We start from the raw sequence: 13980 nt of genomic DNA on the forward strand, positions 1-13980 counted from the left end.
GCATGGACTGGTGTCCCAGTTGGCTGGCTGCGAGGCGCTGTGAGCTGGACTGGGGAAGAGGTGACTGTGCTCCCGGCCAAGGGCAGCTGCGGCTCCTGCTCTGTGCCAGAGCCCAGCAGCCAGCTGAGACCCCAGCTGCAATGGGGCTGCAAATCTCCCTCGGGTGCCCAGAGTTAAAAACACCACGTGGGAATAAACCCAAAGCCTCACTGCTGTGTTTCCCAGCCCCTCTGGGCTCAGACCAGAGGGACTGTGGGGCCAGACTTTTCAACTCGGGCCCCTCTGTGGCCACAGCCCCTTGCCCAGTGCGGTGTTGTGCCAGCCTGCTTCCTGACAGTGTGTCCGTCCATCACAGCCCGGGGAGGATGAGGCGAGATGTTGGCGGTTGGAAATATTTCATAAGTGGCAGAAACCCATAACGGGCGGACGGGGCCAATGGGGGAGAGTTACTTCACTTCTCCCGGGACGCTGGAGGCCACCGGTCTTCCGGTGATGGGGCTGTGGCTTCACGGGCAAAGATGGCTTGTGCCCAGGGCTCAGCTTCAGGCTGTCCTTTGCAGCTGGCATTGCATGTGGCCTCCTGCTTGCCCATCCAGGCCACCGTGGCTTGCGACAAAGCTGCATCCTGTTGTGTGATTCCCTTTGAGGCAACGGCAGGGACTGGAGAGCCATCCCTGGGCACGAGCAGAGGCTTTGCAAATGGATGCTGCTTCTCCCTGGTGCATCGATGCTGCTGGCTGGTTTAAAAACCGGACCAGGGGAGTGAATTCCCCATTGAGTGGTGGCTCTGCGTCACTCCCTCTTGCTGTCCTTGATGCTTCGTGGGTGCCCAAGCGAGCCCTCTCCCCTCTGTGCCAGGTTGGCAGCTGGCATGGAGGAAAGCGCGGGGATGCTGTGAAGGTGCTGGCCAGTCACCTGCAGCCGTCCTGAGATGGAGCAGCTTTCCTAGTGCTGGTGCACACATGTCACATCAGGCATGTAGCCTGGCTCGTCTGCCAGAGCCATGTCCATGGAAAAGATGCATTCAGGTCCAGCGTGTCCTGTCCAGCATGTCCCCCTCCTGCCTGGCTCTTTCACAACCCAGGCTTGGCCAACTTGTTCAGCTGGGGCTGAATTTCAGGCCTGGGGACAGGGGGGCCAAGACGGAGAGAGCCCGCAGGTTAAAAACTCTCTGCACGTGGCAGCCCACTCCGCTGCGGGCACATCTGCTGGCCTGCCTTCACCACCTCTGCTAAGTGATGTTTTCTGGCAGCTCCCTCCTCCGGGGGAGCTTTGGGCAAACCCCGAGCAAGCTGAGCACGTGGGGCCGTTTCCCTCCCGCTTCCCCCAGCGCGACCTCCGGCCTCCAGACGTTTGGTGTGTGGTTTGTGCGGTCGCTGGTATCTCATCTCCCCATCAGTCACATCCCCTCTCGGTGGTGAGTCACCCAGCCATACCTCTTCCCCCCCGCCCGTGCCGTTTTGGAGAGCTGAGCAAAGATGAAGAAGATGTTTTCAACTGGGCTGACACATCTGCACACGCCAAGTTCCTCTAACAGCCCTAAGTGATTTATGTCTCAATCGTGCAAAGCAGGTACGTTTTGTCATCTTGGAGTTGGGAAGGAGGGGGACGGGCGTGCGTCCCCCCTCTGTGCTCATCCACCACACCCACCATCCAGCCACCATCGCAGGAGGAGCTGAGCAGGGAGGTGGCATTTTGGGTGCCGACTGTTGCCTTCCTGCAGGGTTAAGGCATCTTGAGGGGTCATCTCTGTGCCCTTAAACCCTTTTACTCCCTGAGCCAGGCTGCTTTGGATCGTGTGTGCCCATGCTGGCAAAGCGCTCCTGTGAGATTCATGTTGGTGGTGCCTTTCCCGGGCGGCCAGAGGCCATGCTGGTGGGCACCAGCGTTTGGCGTGGTGGTGAAGGGAAGGGGGGCACAGCTGGTCTGGTGCTGGCAGCGCTGCTGCCTCGTACCTCCCTGCCTGCGCCGCGGTGCCAGCCCGCCTCTGGGCGAGCAGTTGGCTGGAGGAGCGTGGCTCAGCCTGCCGAGACCTGTCGGCGTGTCCCTGGGCGAAGCGGATCTTGCGCTGGTTCAGCAAACGCTCTGGCCCCGGGCAGATGGAGACGGTTGTGGTTTCCCCCTTTCCCCTCCCTTTCTCCTGGCGGAAGCCCATGGTTGGGGTGAGCTGTGCATTGCTCACTGCAGTAGAGTTTCTCCCCTTGGCATCACTTTCTGTTGTGGAGATCCAAGGAGGGAGCAACTTGCCCGCGGCCGCCTCCTACAAATGCAGCTACTTTAGTGCATGGAGGAACAGCTTCACCTCCGGGTCCTGCCCGGGGGAGCAGGGCAGCAAGTTTCGGGCTGTGTGTGAGTCTTATGCCAGCCCGTCAGCATTGCTGCTGGAGGGCTGTATGGAGGAAGGGATGCTTTGGCAGTGCCTCGAGGTTGGATTTGCATTGGGTTCATCCCCAGGAAGGCAGTGGCTTGGATCACTCCTCCCTGCCCCGGCTCTGGTTCCTGGCAGGGAAGAGGCCAGGTAAATACAGCCCAGGCAGCTTCTCCTCCGGGCACTTAGCAAGGGAAAACGGTGTCACCGTTAAACCCGAGGCTGGGGTTCAAGTGGCTCTCTGCTTTTGCTGCTGGTCAGCTGGGTGCTTCAGGCAAGTCTTTGTGCCTGCCTGTGCCTCAGTTTATCCACTTGCAAAGCTTTCAGATGAGCTTTGAGCCCCCGGGCTGACCTTATGCCTCTCAGGAGCAGCGCTGCCGCTGTGGCTCGTGGGAGGTGCTGGGACGGGCTGCCCCGTGCGAGGTGGTTTTGGGGCTTGGCTGATGGCGTCAGCTCGGTTCTGCTGCTGCTTCCCAGCTGGGGTGGTGACCTGCAGGATCCCCAATCTGTCCACCTGAACCTGTCCCCAGCTCGGACTGCACATGAAGCTGCTTGTTACTGCTCCGTTCCCTGCTTCAGCACAGTGGCTAGAAAACCTCTGTGACAGCTCATCTTACGCTGGGCAGCTGGAGGGGATTTCATCTGCCCTTCAGCCACTGTCATCCCAGAGTTCCTCATCCCCTCTTTCTTTTGTCTGACCTTCCCTCTCCTCCTCCTGCAGCCCCCGGCTGAAGCTGAGTCGTTGTGGTGGGATGTGATAATGCTGATGGCAGAGGAAGCCCCAAAGCATTTGGAGCTGGGGCTGACCCTCTGTTATCCCTGGGTAGGATAAGATCTGCCCCAGTAGGACCAGGAATACAACCGGTACCAAAATGCCTCTTTGGGTACCGGTAGCTTAAGCTGTGTGCAGCTGTCCCTGTGCTGGATGGCAGGGCCGGATCGTGTCCCTTTCCTGGAGCTCTGCAGCTGGCTTAGTGTCCTTGCACCATGTGCAAGTGGGGACATGCCATGGCTTCTGTGCACGGCAGTGTCTGCAGCGTGGGATGTGTCTCGCCGCGATCTCCATGCCGGTGCTCTCTCCTGCTGGAGTGGCTGCAGCCGGGATCGAGGTCTGGCTGGGAGAAGGGGCTCACGTGGGGATGTCTGGGGGCCGCGGCTGCTGGGCTGGTGTGGCATGGGGTGCTCCAGCGGGTTTGCCATGCTGCAGCCATGTGCTCTGCCAGATGGGACTCACATTCCCTCAGAAATGTGTCACTCCTGCCCCAGACACTGGCTCGTCGCCAGCCCAGCCGTGCCGGAGTGGCGCGGCCGAGGCAAACATGCTGTGGAGTGGAGCTGCTCACATCTAAGCTGGGGTAGGTGCTCCTGGGTGCTACCCAGTGCTCTCCAGCCCTGGAATAAAAAAAGTTATTTGGAAATGCTCCAGCGTGAAGGTTTTGGGGTTACCAAGGAGAGGTGTGAATGTGTGTGCACGCTCAGTGCCCTGCCCAAGATGGAATAGCAAGTTTTACCTGCTGGGAATGGGCTCTGCGTTGAACTTCAGGGGCACAGCAGCTCCCCTGGTCCTGTGGCTGGAGGGTTGGCATGTGCGGGTGATGCTGCTGGGAGCTGTCGGGCGATGGATCTGGGCCAGGAGCTGTGCGGAGCACCGCGTCGGTGAAGCACATATGCCGGGATGCAAACATGTATGCGAAAGAGATCCTGGCTGTCTAAATAATGTGAAATATTGACTAGCTCTCGCAGATGGTGCTCCACGTGCAGCTTCGGGGACTGAACTTCTCTGTCTCCTCTTGGGTTTTGGTGTGATGTTGTTTTGATCCAGTTGGATGCTGGACTCTTGACAAACTTGTTGCCTGGTTGCTTTCAGTGGGATCGTTGAATTTTGGGGAAGTTGGTTGCTAATGGGGTCAGAGGGGAAGGGAGAAAGGTTGCAGAGGGCTTGACTGGCTCCTTCAGATTCCCCTGCTGGCTTTTATTCGTTTTTTAAATGATGGCACCAACTGGGTTGCTGGTGCTCGCAGAGCGCTGGGGTCTGTAGTATTGCACGGGTGCCGTTTGGTGGCAGTGTTGCAGAGGAATTGCTGCCTGTAGCCCAGAACTTGTGTTATTAACACTATTATGGTGATGGTATTCACTGGTGGAATTATATATCATCAATTATTTGCATGAGGATGTTGCTGAGGGGGCCCACCCTTGGAGGAGGCCCCGGTGTCCAGGACATAATCCAGGCCGCTGGCAGCAGGACCCTGGGGACATGCTGCTTTCGTACTCATGGATGGGTGTCGGGTTTTCTGCTCTGTTTTGCCTTCCTCCGGGATAAGACGCTGAGTTTGGATACGTGAAGCTATGCTTTGTGTGAGCTGCTGTGGAGGATGCTCTCAACGTTTTCCCAAAGCCTGTAGCTGGTGCTAAGCAGCTGCAGCGGGGACGGGCTGTGTTGGCAAAGCTGTGCTGGCAAGAGGGTCTTATCGCTGCTCGGGAAGCGTGTTGGGGAGTGCCCTCACCCACAGGTCACTGTACTTGTGACAAAACAGCTCATCGGCCGGGTGGTTTGGTCGTTTCGCCTGCAGATTTAAGGCTCTGCTCAGAAAGCAGCATGCTCCCTTTGCAGCCCACCGGTTGCAACATTTGAGCCCCGCAGAGAGGCAAGGGACAAGCTGGGGGACCCGCATCGGGGGGGTCAGTAGCTGAAGTGGGGGCCCCGAGCAGCGCTCCCCACCGTGGGCTGTGTGCGTTGCCGCCTGCGTCCTCGCAGCCACCGCTCCTGGCGCGCGAGGGACCGGCAGCCACAACAGTCTGTGCTCCTGCCGGGGCTCGTTCCAAGGCAGCGTGCCGCTTGGGCTGAAACATGTTTCCCTCTTCTGTTTCCCATTTTCTGCAGGCTTTTCCCATCTGCCTAACGGGCTCTACCCATCGTACATTCCCCTGAGCCACCTCGAGCCCCCCAGCGCTGGCAGTCCTCTCCTGGCCCAGCTGGGTCAGCACAGCCTCTTCGAGTCACAGAAAGGTGAGTTTGGGTCCCCACACGCCCTTTCCTTTGCTCGCCCCTGGGTGCTCACCCTGTCCTTTGGGCTTGCTTGGCTGCTGGAGCTGCTGCAAGCTGGTATGTTGAGGGTGAAGAGCAGGAACCCCCTGGGTTTATCATCCGGGAATGTTTCCTGGTCTTAGCAATACCAGGGTCTTGGATGTGGCTGTGCTGTAGGGAACATGGCCAGGTCCCTCCTTGAAGCCCGCACATGCTGCCGCATCACAGGGCTCAGTGTGCATTGGGGACGGGGCTGTCCTGCATCCCACCAGGGCCACGTGGAAGTACCTGCCTGATCTCCTCACCCTAGTCCTTCCTGGACATATGAGACGTCCTTGAAACCCATTCCCTCCCGGTTTGCCACCTCTCGCTTGTCTCTGTGTAGGATTGAAGGGGTTGGAGGCCTGTGGTAATTTTTTTTGCTTTTGCTCTGCAGATGGGTTCTACCTGTCCAGCCACGCGGGCCAGTCCGCTTTGCATCCGCAGCCTCCGCTCTCGAGGACTGCGGGCAACCACACGTCGAGCACTTTGCTCCGGGAGAAGGACCTTGGGCAGCTGCACAAGAGCTCGAAAGAAGGCCTGAAAGACCCCGGCGGGAAGGAGCGGGCATGCCGGAGCGATCTGTCCCTGCCCTTTGCCAAGAAGGAGGGCAAGCCGAAGGAGGAGCCCCGGCCCCGCAGCGTGGTAGACCTCACCCAGGACACCAAGCCTGACAGTGACCGGAAAGTGAGCGTGGTGGAGAAGGCGGTGAAGGTCGGTGAGCGTCTCTCACCGTTCCTGGCCGAGCACATGCCAAATCGGGGTGCGGGTGGCGGGGAACCCAAGTCCAAGAACCCACTGCAGAGCTCTTCCCTCAGCAACTGCAACGGCGGCGGGGACCCCATGCTGAAGGTCCTGGGTGCCGAGCAGGACCGCTGTGCCAAGGATCCTGCTCGGCACGATGAGAACATGAGGCCTTCTGCGCACGCCCACGCCGAGCGGCTGAAGCGGGGGGAGCCCCTCCTGCCCTCCGTGGGCGCTTTGCATGTCTCCTGCAGCTGCCCATCCCCGCACCCCTCGCAGCCGGGGAAGATGACGCCGGCCACGACATTCCCTCCACAGCCCGTCCATTCCAGCATGTACACCATCTTCCCGCCGGCCAAGGAGCTGGGGAGGGAGCACAAAGTCATCGCCCCCACCTTCGTGCCTTCGGTCGAAGCCTATGACGAGAGGAGCGGGCCCATCCAAATCGCCTCGCAGGCCCGCGACAACAAGGCAAAGGACAAGGACCTTGGCAAGGTGGGGGTGCTGCAGTCGCCCACGGAGCGGTGCCTTGCGGACACCTCCCGCGCGCTTTTGTCCCAGGACTTTTCTTGCCACAGTGATGCCAAAAGGATGGAGGCTCTGAGGGAGAAGGGCTCGGTGATCAGGGCAAACTCGATGGCGCTGAAGAGACAGGTCACTTCAGAGCCTTTCCTCAACCGGCCGGGGCTGGGCTCTCCGGAGAGCAGGGAGTTCCTGGCCTCCAAGGACTTGCTGAAGCCGAGTCCGGAGGCAGAGCATCGCCCCTGCGAGCGGGACCGCTTCCAGCGATCCAGCTCCAAAGAAGCGGCGAAGGTCTATGGCACTTTGGACTCCTCCCGGCAGCACCTGGACCACGGTCAGCTGAAACCGCCCGAGCAAAAGTGGAAACCCTTTGAGATGGGCAACTTTGCCACCACGCAGATGGCGGTGCTGGCCGCGCAGCACAACCACGTTACCCGGGCGGAGGAGGAAGCCAAGAAGGTCTACCTTGACCCCAGCAGCTTGCCACGGTCCTCGGTGGTGGGCTCACGGGGTGCTGCGGACGTCCTCCACCCTGCCTCCCACGGCGAAGGGTCAGCCATGCAGAGCCTCATCAAGTACAGCGGCAACTTTGCCAAGGAAACCGCATCCCGGCAGAGCTGCGGCAAGAAGAGCCCCTTTGGCGGCTTGGGCAACGTGAAGTTGGACTCTTCACAGCTGGGCACCTCCAAAGTGCAGCAGCTGCTGTTGCAGCAGCCAGCCAAGCAGCTGAAGAGGGACCCTGAGAGACCTGAGAGTGCCAAATCCTTTGGCCGCGAGAGCATCGGCTCCCAGGGCGAGGTGGAGGTGAGGCACTTGCCCGTCGGCATCGCCGTGGCTGTGGCCCGGCAGAAGGACAATAGCAGCAGCAGCAGCAGCAAACTGGGGCCCAGCTTGGCAGACCGGGATCGCTCACTGTCTCTCAGCAGCATCAAAGGTAGGTTCCTGTCTCAGGACTTCCCTGTGGGATCTGTTCCACGGAGAGAGCAGCCACCCAGTGCAGGCTGCGTGGCACGAGCTGAGTTTGGCATCCTCAGCTCCCTTTGCCTCCCCTTCCCAGCCAAGGGAACGTTGTAAACTACAGCAGGGAGCAAGACTCCCCATGCAAGAGGGAGTCAGTCCCCTTTCCTCCCATCCCCTCTGTCCACATCTGAGGACAACCCCTCTCTATGCGTTTGATCCTTGTTAGCAAAGGGAGTGACAGAGAAACTCCTTAATCCACCTTTGTGCTGGAGTTTTAATCTCATGGTTTTGATTTAAGCCATGGTGCTGGCAGGAGGGGGATGGCTCCAGCGAGATTTTTGGTGCTCTGCTTGGCTTGTGTCGCAGGATAACACCTGGGGGCTGCCCAGCACCGGGAGAGCTCGGCTCTGGCATGCCAGGGAGCGATGCCAAAGCGAGCGGCCGGCAAGCAATGGTTGGCTTTCCATTTTTAGCCTTCGCCTTTCCCATTTTTCTGCCTTTGCTCCCCTCTCCGAACCTCAGCAGTGACAGGCAGCTTGTCCCAGCCAGCGGCCCCTCTCCCTGTTCCCATCGCCTCCCGTTGCCCTCCCCACGGCCGGGCGGGAGCCGAGCGAGGACCTCGTGGGCAGCACAGGGAGCTGTTTGTTCAGCCGTTCAATCGTCCCAGACCCTCCCAGCTTGCGTTAAATGTAATTTACTGAGCCGAACTAAAAGGCTGCAAACAAGGGTTGAATTCTGGCAGGCCTCCGGGCTCGTTGCTAAGTGATGCAGTTGGCTTTCAGACAGAAAACAAGACTGCTTTTCTCCTCCTCTCGTCCCCCAAATGCTGCCCCCCCTTTGTGTGCCAGGAGATATTTGTCTAATAACATTAGCTTGCTTGCGCTGAGTGGACGGTGCTTGAATGTTTAGACCTTTTAAGAAGGAGAAAGCAGGCTTTAGTTGGCTAATCTGTAGTATTTGGCAAGTAAAATGCAAGTATTTAGTACTGGGCATTGGTTGTCAAGGAAACGGGCCTAAGCCTTTCCTCCATGCATAACTGATTGAATTTTTCTATGCGGTCCGTGCGTCATGTTCATATATATAGACAAAATGATCATTCACTGTCTGGACAATCATCAGTCTGTACAGAAAAGGGACCGTCCTGTCGGCGGGGTGGGGGCTAGGCAGGAATTAGAGGAATAAGGAAGTGTGTGTGTTTGGATGGGGCATGAGAAGAAGATGATAAACCTGTCTATAAATAACGGAGCACAAATAATGTAGATGGGAGAGGGAGGAGCAAAGATAAAATAACAAAATAATGTGTTTCTAATAAAAGGCTGGGGGCGGCTGTCAGTTCACCTTGTGCCAAGGAAGGGAGGGAGGCTGTGAGTTAACCAAGGGCTTGCTCCATACTGCTGACACTGAAGAGGCGGTTGGGCATCAGTTGGGGGAAATAAATAGGAAAAGGGGCTCCAAGGGGGAAAAACTGTGCTAGGGGGTGGAGGGGGATTTGTGTGCGAGTAGGGATGCTGGCGAAGAGGCAGGGAGGGATGCTGGGGGTCTGGAGGGATTCACGAGCCACTGTGCCTCGTGCCCTGGAGGCTGAGTCGTAGAAACTGAGCACTGGAGGCTGCATGGGGCATCGTTCAGGGAGTTGAGGAGGGGCTGGTTGGGGACAGCCACTGCACACGGTGTCCTGCCAGGCTGCAAGGGAAACGTGGTGACCCTGGAAAGTCCTTCGGGAGGGAGAGGCACGTGCCAGGCTTTAAAGCATCTTTGCTTTCTGCCTGAAGCCCGTGGAAGGAGCCTTGAGGAGAGGAGCCGGGAGAGATGTTGTCTTGTTCCTGGATTCCTTCTGACAGTAAAAGCTGAGGGAATTGGAGACTTGACAGCAAGAAAACCATGGGCTGTCTAGGTTTGTGGAAATACACAGCGGAGCCCTCCTTGAAAAGACTGCCTGTCAGCAGAGTAGACTTGATGTTCCGAGATGCTTTCCCGTGTGCCAAACCTTATCCAGATGGGAGAGCAAGGACCCTGGAAGGGGCTGCCGGGGAGCCAGGGTGCAGCCTGTGAGGCCATGCTGTGCTGCTGAGCCCTGCAGGGTGCAGAGCATTGCCCGGGCAGGGGATGTGCTTGCAGGGAGCACTGAAAGCTGAGGGGAAGCAAACACCTTCCTTCTGGCCCCGTTAGACCAGCTGGCTGCTCGCTGCAAGCAGGGCTGGGATTGAGAAGCGGATCATATCCCCAAAGCATAACATGGAGAGGGGCAACAGGGAATTGTGGGAAAAAATGCATATGCAAGAAAGAAGCTAGGGAAGAGCCTAGGGAAAAGCAAGCCTAAAATCAGGCAGCTGGGCTGAAGACCTTGGATGAAATAAGGGAAGGGGGCCCCGATACCTGGTCCTGGCAGGGCTGAGTGAGGTGGTGCTGTTTGCTCCTGCGAAGGTGCTTGCTAACTTCTCACAGACGTCGCTGTTACTGTGCCAGGCTGGATTTGCAAGAACTGTTCTGATTCTGGACAAGCTGTTTCTCCAGCCAAACATCCAGCCCCCCTTTTTGGACTCTTGCCCTCATCTGCCATATGTGTCCCTGCCTCGCCAGACCCTTTCTTGTTGCATGGCTTGGGGCGGGGATGCTGATTCCTGCTAACGGGTTGAATTGCAGAGCAGAGCACACTGGTTTTGTGAGGGTCTGTGGTGTTGGTTCTGCCTGTTGCAGAAGGACAGGGATTCAGAGCATGCCCAGTGCTCCCAGACTGGTTTACAAGAGCAGAAGGTGCTTCAGAAGGTGCAGAGATAAAATCTCTCCCCGTGAGATGTGCTAAGCAGAACTCTGTGGTTTGATGCAGGGATTTAGCTGGGCCTCGTCTCCTTCCGAGATGGGAAATCTGCCACTGTCCTTCAGCAAAAATGGTCCTGTTGGTCCTGTTGCTCCCACGCTGGTGACTGTCCTGTCCTGGGAGACCGGACTGGCCTGATGAGTGGGTCCCTTGATGGCTTGGAGACACGAACCTCAAACCACATGCACCTGGGTGCTCCCAGGAGCACCCGCCTTAGTGAGAATATCTTGATCACTTAGCCTCGCTCAGTCCTTTAGGACTTGAACCTGATACAGTCTTGGGGACAGTGGCATTTGGGTGTGCTGGCTCCCGGGGTACTGCCTCCCCGTGCCCAGAGGAGAGGGGACAGCTTTTCCCAGATGGTTTCTTGTGTCTGATGGTGCTGGGTTGTCTCTTAGGACACGGACGCTCAGAAGATGACTGTGGGGATGAGAGGAGCCGCCACCGGGACAGCCACCTCCTGGCAGGGCGCTTGGAGCGGGATCAGGAGAAGCTGCTCAGGTGAGGGTTGGAGGGAGATGGGGTCTCCTGCCACAGTGCCACAAGCCATGCTTGGGGACAGCCTGTCCGGAGAGGGAACAGGGTTGCATCCGTCCTGGTGTAGGAGAGGAGTGCTGGGTGGGGTACCAGGGGGTTATAGGCAGATCCTGAAGCTGCAGCAGAGCAATCGTAATAGACTGCTGCAAATCCGTGCCTGTTCCAAAGAGATGGAGAGGTGGGATGTTTTATTCTGGACATGATGTTAACCACCTCCATCACAGCTCTCCTCGAGTGTCTGATCCTGGTTTGCAAACACACTTGTTGCACTTACTGGTCCCAGCCCTCAGCTCCTCCAGCCACGCAGTAACCTGCAGCACTCGGACCCTCTCTCACTCTCTCTTTTGCCTCCTCCCTCACCAGAGAGAGCAAGGAGCTGGCAGATTTTGCCCGGATACACCCCTCCAGCTGCGCTACAAACGGTTTGAACTCCAACCTCATGGTGACGGGAGGCCCAGCCTTGACGGGCTCCGGGCGCTGGTCTGCAGACCCAGCTTCGCACTTGGCAGCCCACCCCTGGCTCCCCAGGACGGGGAGCCCCTCCATGTGGCTGGCCGGCCATCCCTACGGTGAGTGCCCTGGGAAGGAACGACGTGTCCGTGGGGTGTTCACACCGATGAAATCCAGGGAGGGGTGTTGCTAAGTGCTCAGTGAGGCTGCTGCCTGATCACAGGGGAAGGCGATATTTTAGAGCAATCAAATGGTAGATGACTTCTCGCGTGGGTTGGAGATCCCCTGAGTTGTGACTGTGGTGTTTCTTCTTCCAGGACTTGGTCACCCTTCCCTGCACCAGGGCATGACTCCAGGCTTCCCCCCTGCCATGGGGGGGGCTCTCCCTTCCGCCTACCAGTTTGCCAGAGACCCGCAGTCGGGACAGCTTGTTGTAATCCCCAGCGAGCACTTGCCACACTTTGGTAAGGATGTGACCATGCTTTGATAGCTGTGGAGGAGACAGGCTTTAGAGAGGGCTAGATAGGAGTGTACATACCCGTGGGGACTAGCAGCCAGAGCTCTAGGGTGGGTGTGAGCTGGCCTCTTGTTAGGTGTGTTTTGGAGATGGAAATGTGTAATCTTCAGCAGGGGCTCCTCATCGGCTGCAGGACCCCACTGAGTTTGAGTCCTTGGTTAGGAGGATCTACTCATGGGCTCAGCCAGGGACAGTCAAACCAAGGGTGCCTAGAGAGCAAAGCAGGTCAGATGACCCCAGGACCCATGGGGTGGTGGGAGTGGGGCTGCCAAGGAGAAGACAGCATGCTTTCCCCTCTGCGTTTCTGGTTGCGTTTCTGCACAGTCCAGTGTTTGGCATCCTCCATGCCCTGGAACTGGGGTAGAGACGCTTGCCCTGAGCAATCCTGAATCCTTTAGCCATCCCCATCCTCCTGCCTCCCTGACTGCATCTCTACTCGTTCCCCAGCGGAGCTGATGGACCGGGCACCCCCACTGTGGCCCGCCATGTACCCCCCAACCAGGAGCTCCCTCCAGCACGCTCACCAGCTCCAGCTCCTCTCTCATCAGCAGCTGCTGCGGCAGCACGAGCTGTACATCCTGCAGCAGCAAGCAGCCCACGCCATGGAGCTACAGAGGAGCGCCCAGCTCGTGGTATGTTTTCAAGAGCTTCTTGCTTGGGCGTGAAACGAACCTGAAGTTGGAGTCTCTGGGGGGGAAGAAAGCAGCTGTGCCTGTGTTGCAAGTGCATCTCAAGCATACGGATGCATTGAGTGATCCCGCCCTGGTGCCTGGGATAGGAGGCATTCGGTGCATCCTGCACAGTTAGGATGGGTTTTGGAGGGGTTTGTTGTAGAGCCATTGAGCAGTGCTGTCAGGAGAGCTGCCTAGCAGCAGCACGACCTTCATTCCTTTATGCATGTCTCTGTTTAGTTGAGTGGTTTCATCCCTGGTCACCTCCAAAAAAACCTCCTCAGTGATTGGAGAAGCAGCTGCAATACTGGCAGCAATCACACTGGAGCCAGCTCCCATTCACCAAATGATTTTGGAAGTCGTGCACTTTCATTTGGGTGTTTTACACCCATTTCATTTTTATAGTGGTTGTCTGGTTTTCAGCGTTCATTTTACATGTCTGCTTGCTGGTCTGGAGGCTTAGAAATGGAAATGGTTTGCTTTGGCTGCAAGTGAAAGCTGAAACACCCTTCACGTGACTCCCGGAGCTGGGAATTTGTAAAAGCTATCGCTGATCGGTGTCACCCTTCATCAGATTGGTCTTAAAATGGTGTTGCACTGGGGAAGGTGTGTTTTATTCCAGTGCGTGTTTGGTAAGACCATGTTTTGCTCTTGCTCGGTGGTAGGTCTGTGCTGTTTTCCAGGGACAGGTAGAGATGTCGTGCTGAGTTTTGCTCTGTTCTTGTCGCAGGAGAGATTGAAGGCGAACGAGCAGCGTGCGGATATGGAAGAGAAGGTGACGAAACGGAGCCTGGACAGTGCCAAATCAGGCCTTTCCTCCTCTGCCCCGGGACTGGTGCACCGAAAACCACCCGTGCTGTCTCCCAGTGCCTCCACGTCCTACAGCAAGGCTGTGAGTCCACCTCCCCTCTCTCCCAGGGCCTCACCCGTGTCTGTGCTCAAAGCTGAGGTGATCCAAAAGATGGAGGAGCCACCTTCGCAGCCAGCCTACTCCTACCCCGCCACCCCCAGCTCCCATCCTTCCAGCCCGCCCCCCGCCTCTCCACCCCCTGCCCCTGCCATCCCTCCAAAGGAAGAGGCGCCTGAGACCGTGGAGAAGAAAGACCTGGAGCTGGAAAAAGAGGCTGCCGGTCCATATCAGGCCTTGTTCCCAGGTAAGAGAGCCCTGCTTTGGCAGAGTCCCGTTGTGTTTGTGCCTGCCTCCCTTTTTCTCCTCGGCTCTTTCCTGCTTCCGTCCCTTCCCCTAGAGAAAACCACGTAGCTCCTCTAAAAGGCGGGGGAGAGGCAAGGACCAGGCGTGATGTGATGGGCTGGAGTCGATGCCTGGGT

General features: G+C 57.9%; 1 protein-coding gene across 4 annotated transcripts in view; it reads left to right on the forward strand.

Annotated features, from left to right (window-relative positions):
- Positions 1–13980, forward strand: part of TNRC18 (trinucleotide repeat containing 18) — a 56964-nt gene that overhangs the window by 12217 nt on the left and 30767 nt on the right. For all 4 annotated transcript variants that reach the window (XM_074841469.1, XM_074841472.1, XM_074841473.1 and 1 more), the window contains exons 2-8: positions 5250–5375; positions 5830–7632; positions 10875–10977; positions 11377–11582; positions 11781–11927; positions 12428–12612; positions 13382–13805. In XM_074841469.1, coding sequence (XP_074697570.1) covers positions 5250–5375; positions 5830–7632; positions 10875–10977; positions 11377–11582; positions 11781–11927; positions 12428–12612; positions 13382–13805 — 2994 coding nt within the window. The remainder of the gene's footprint in view (positions 1–5249; positions 5376–5829; positions 7633–10874; positions 10978–11376; positions 11583–11780; positions 11928–12427; positions 12613–13381; positions 13806–13980) is intronic.

This window comes from Strix aluco, chromosome 15, assembly GCF_031877795.1.
Source record: "Strix aluco isolate bStrAlu1 chromosome 15, bStrAlu1.hap1, whole genome shotgun sequence".
Taxonomy (NCBI): domain Eukaryota; kingdom Metazoa; phylum Chordata; class Aves; order Strigiformes; family Strigidae; genus Strix; species Strix aluco.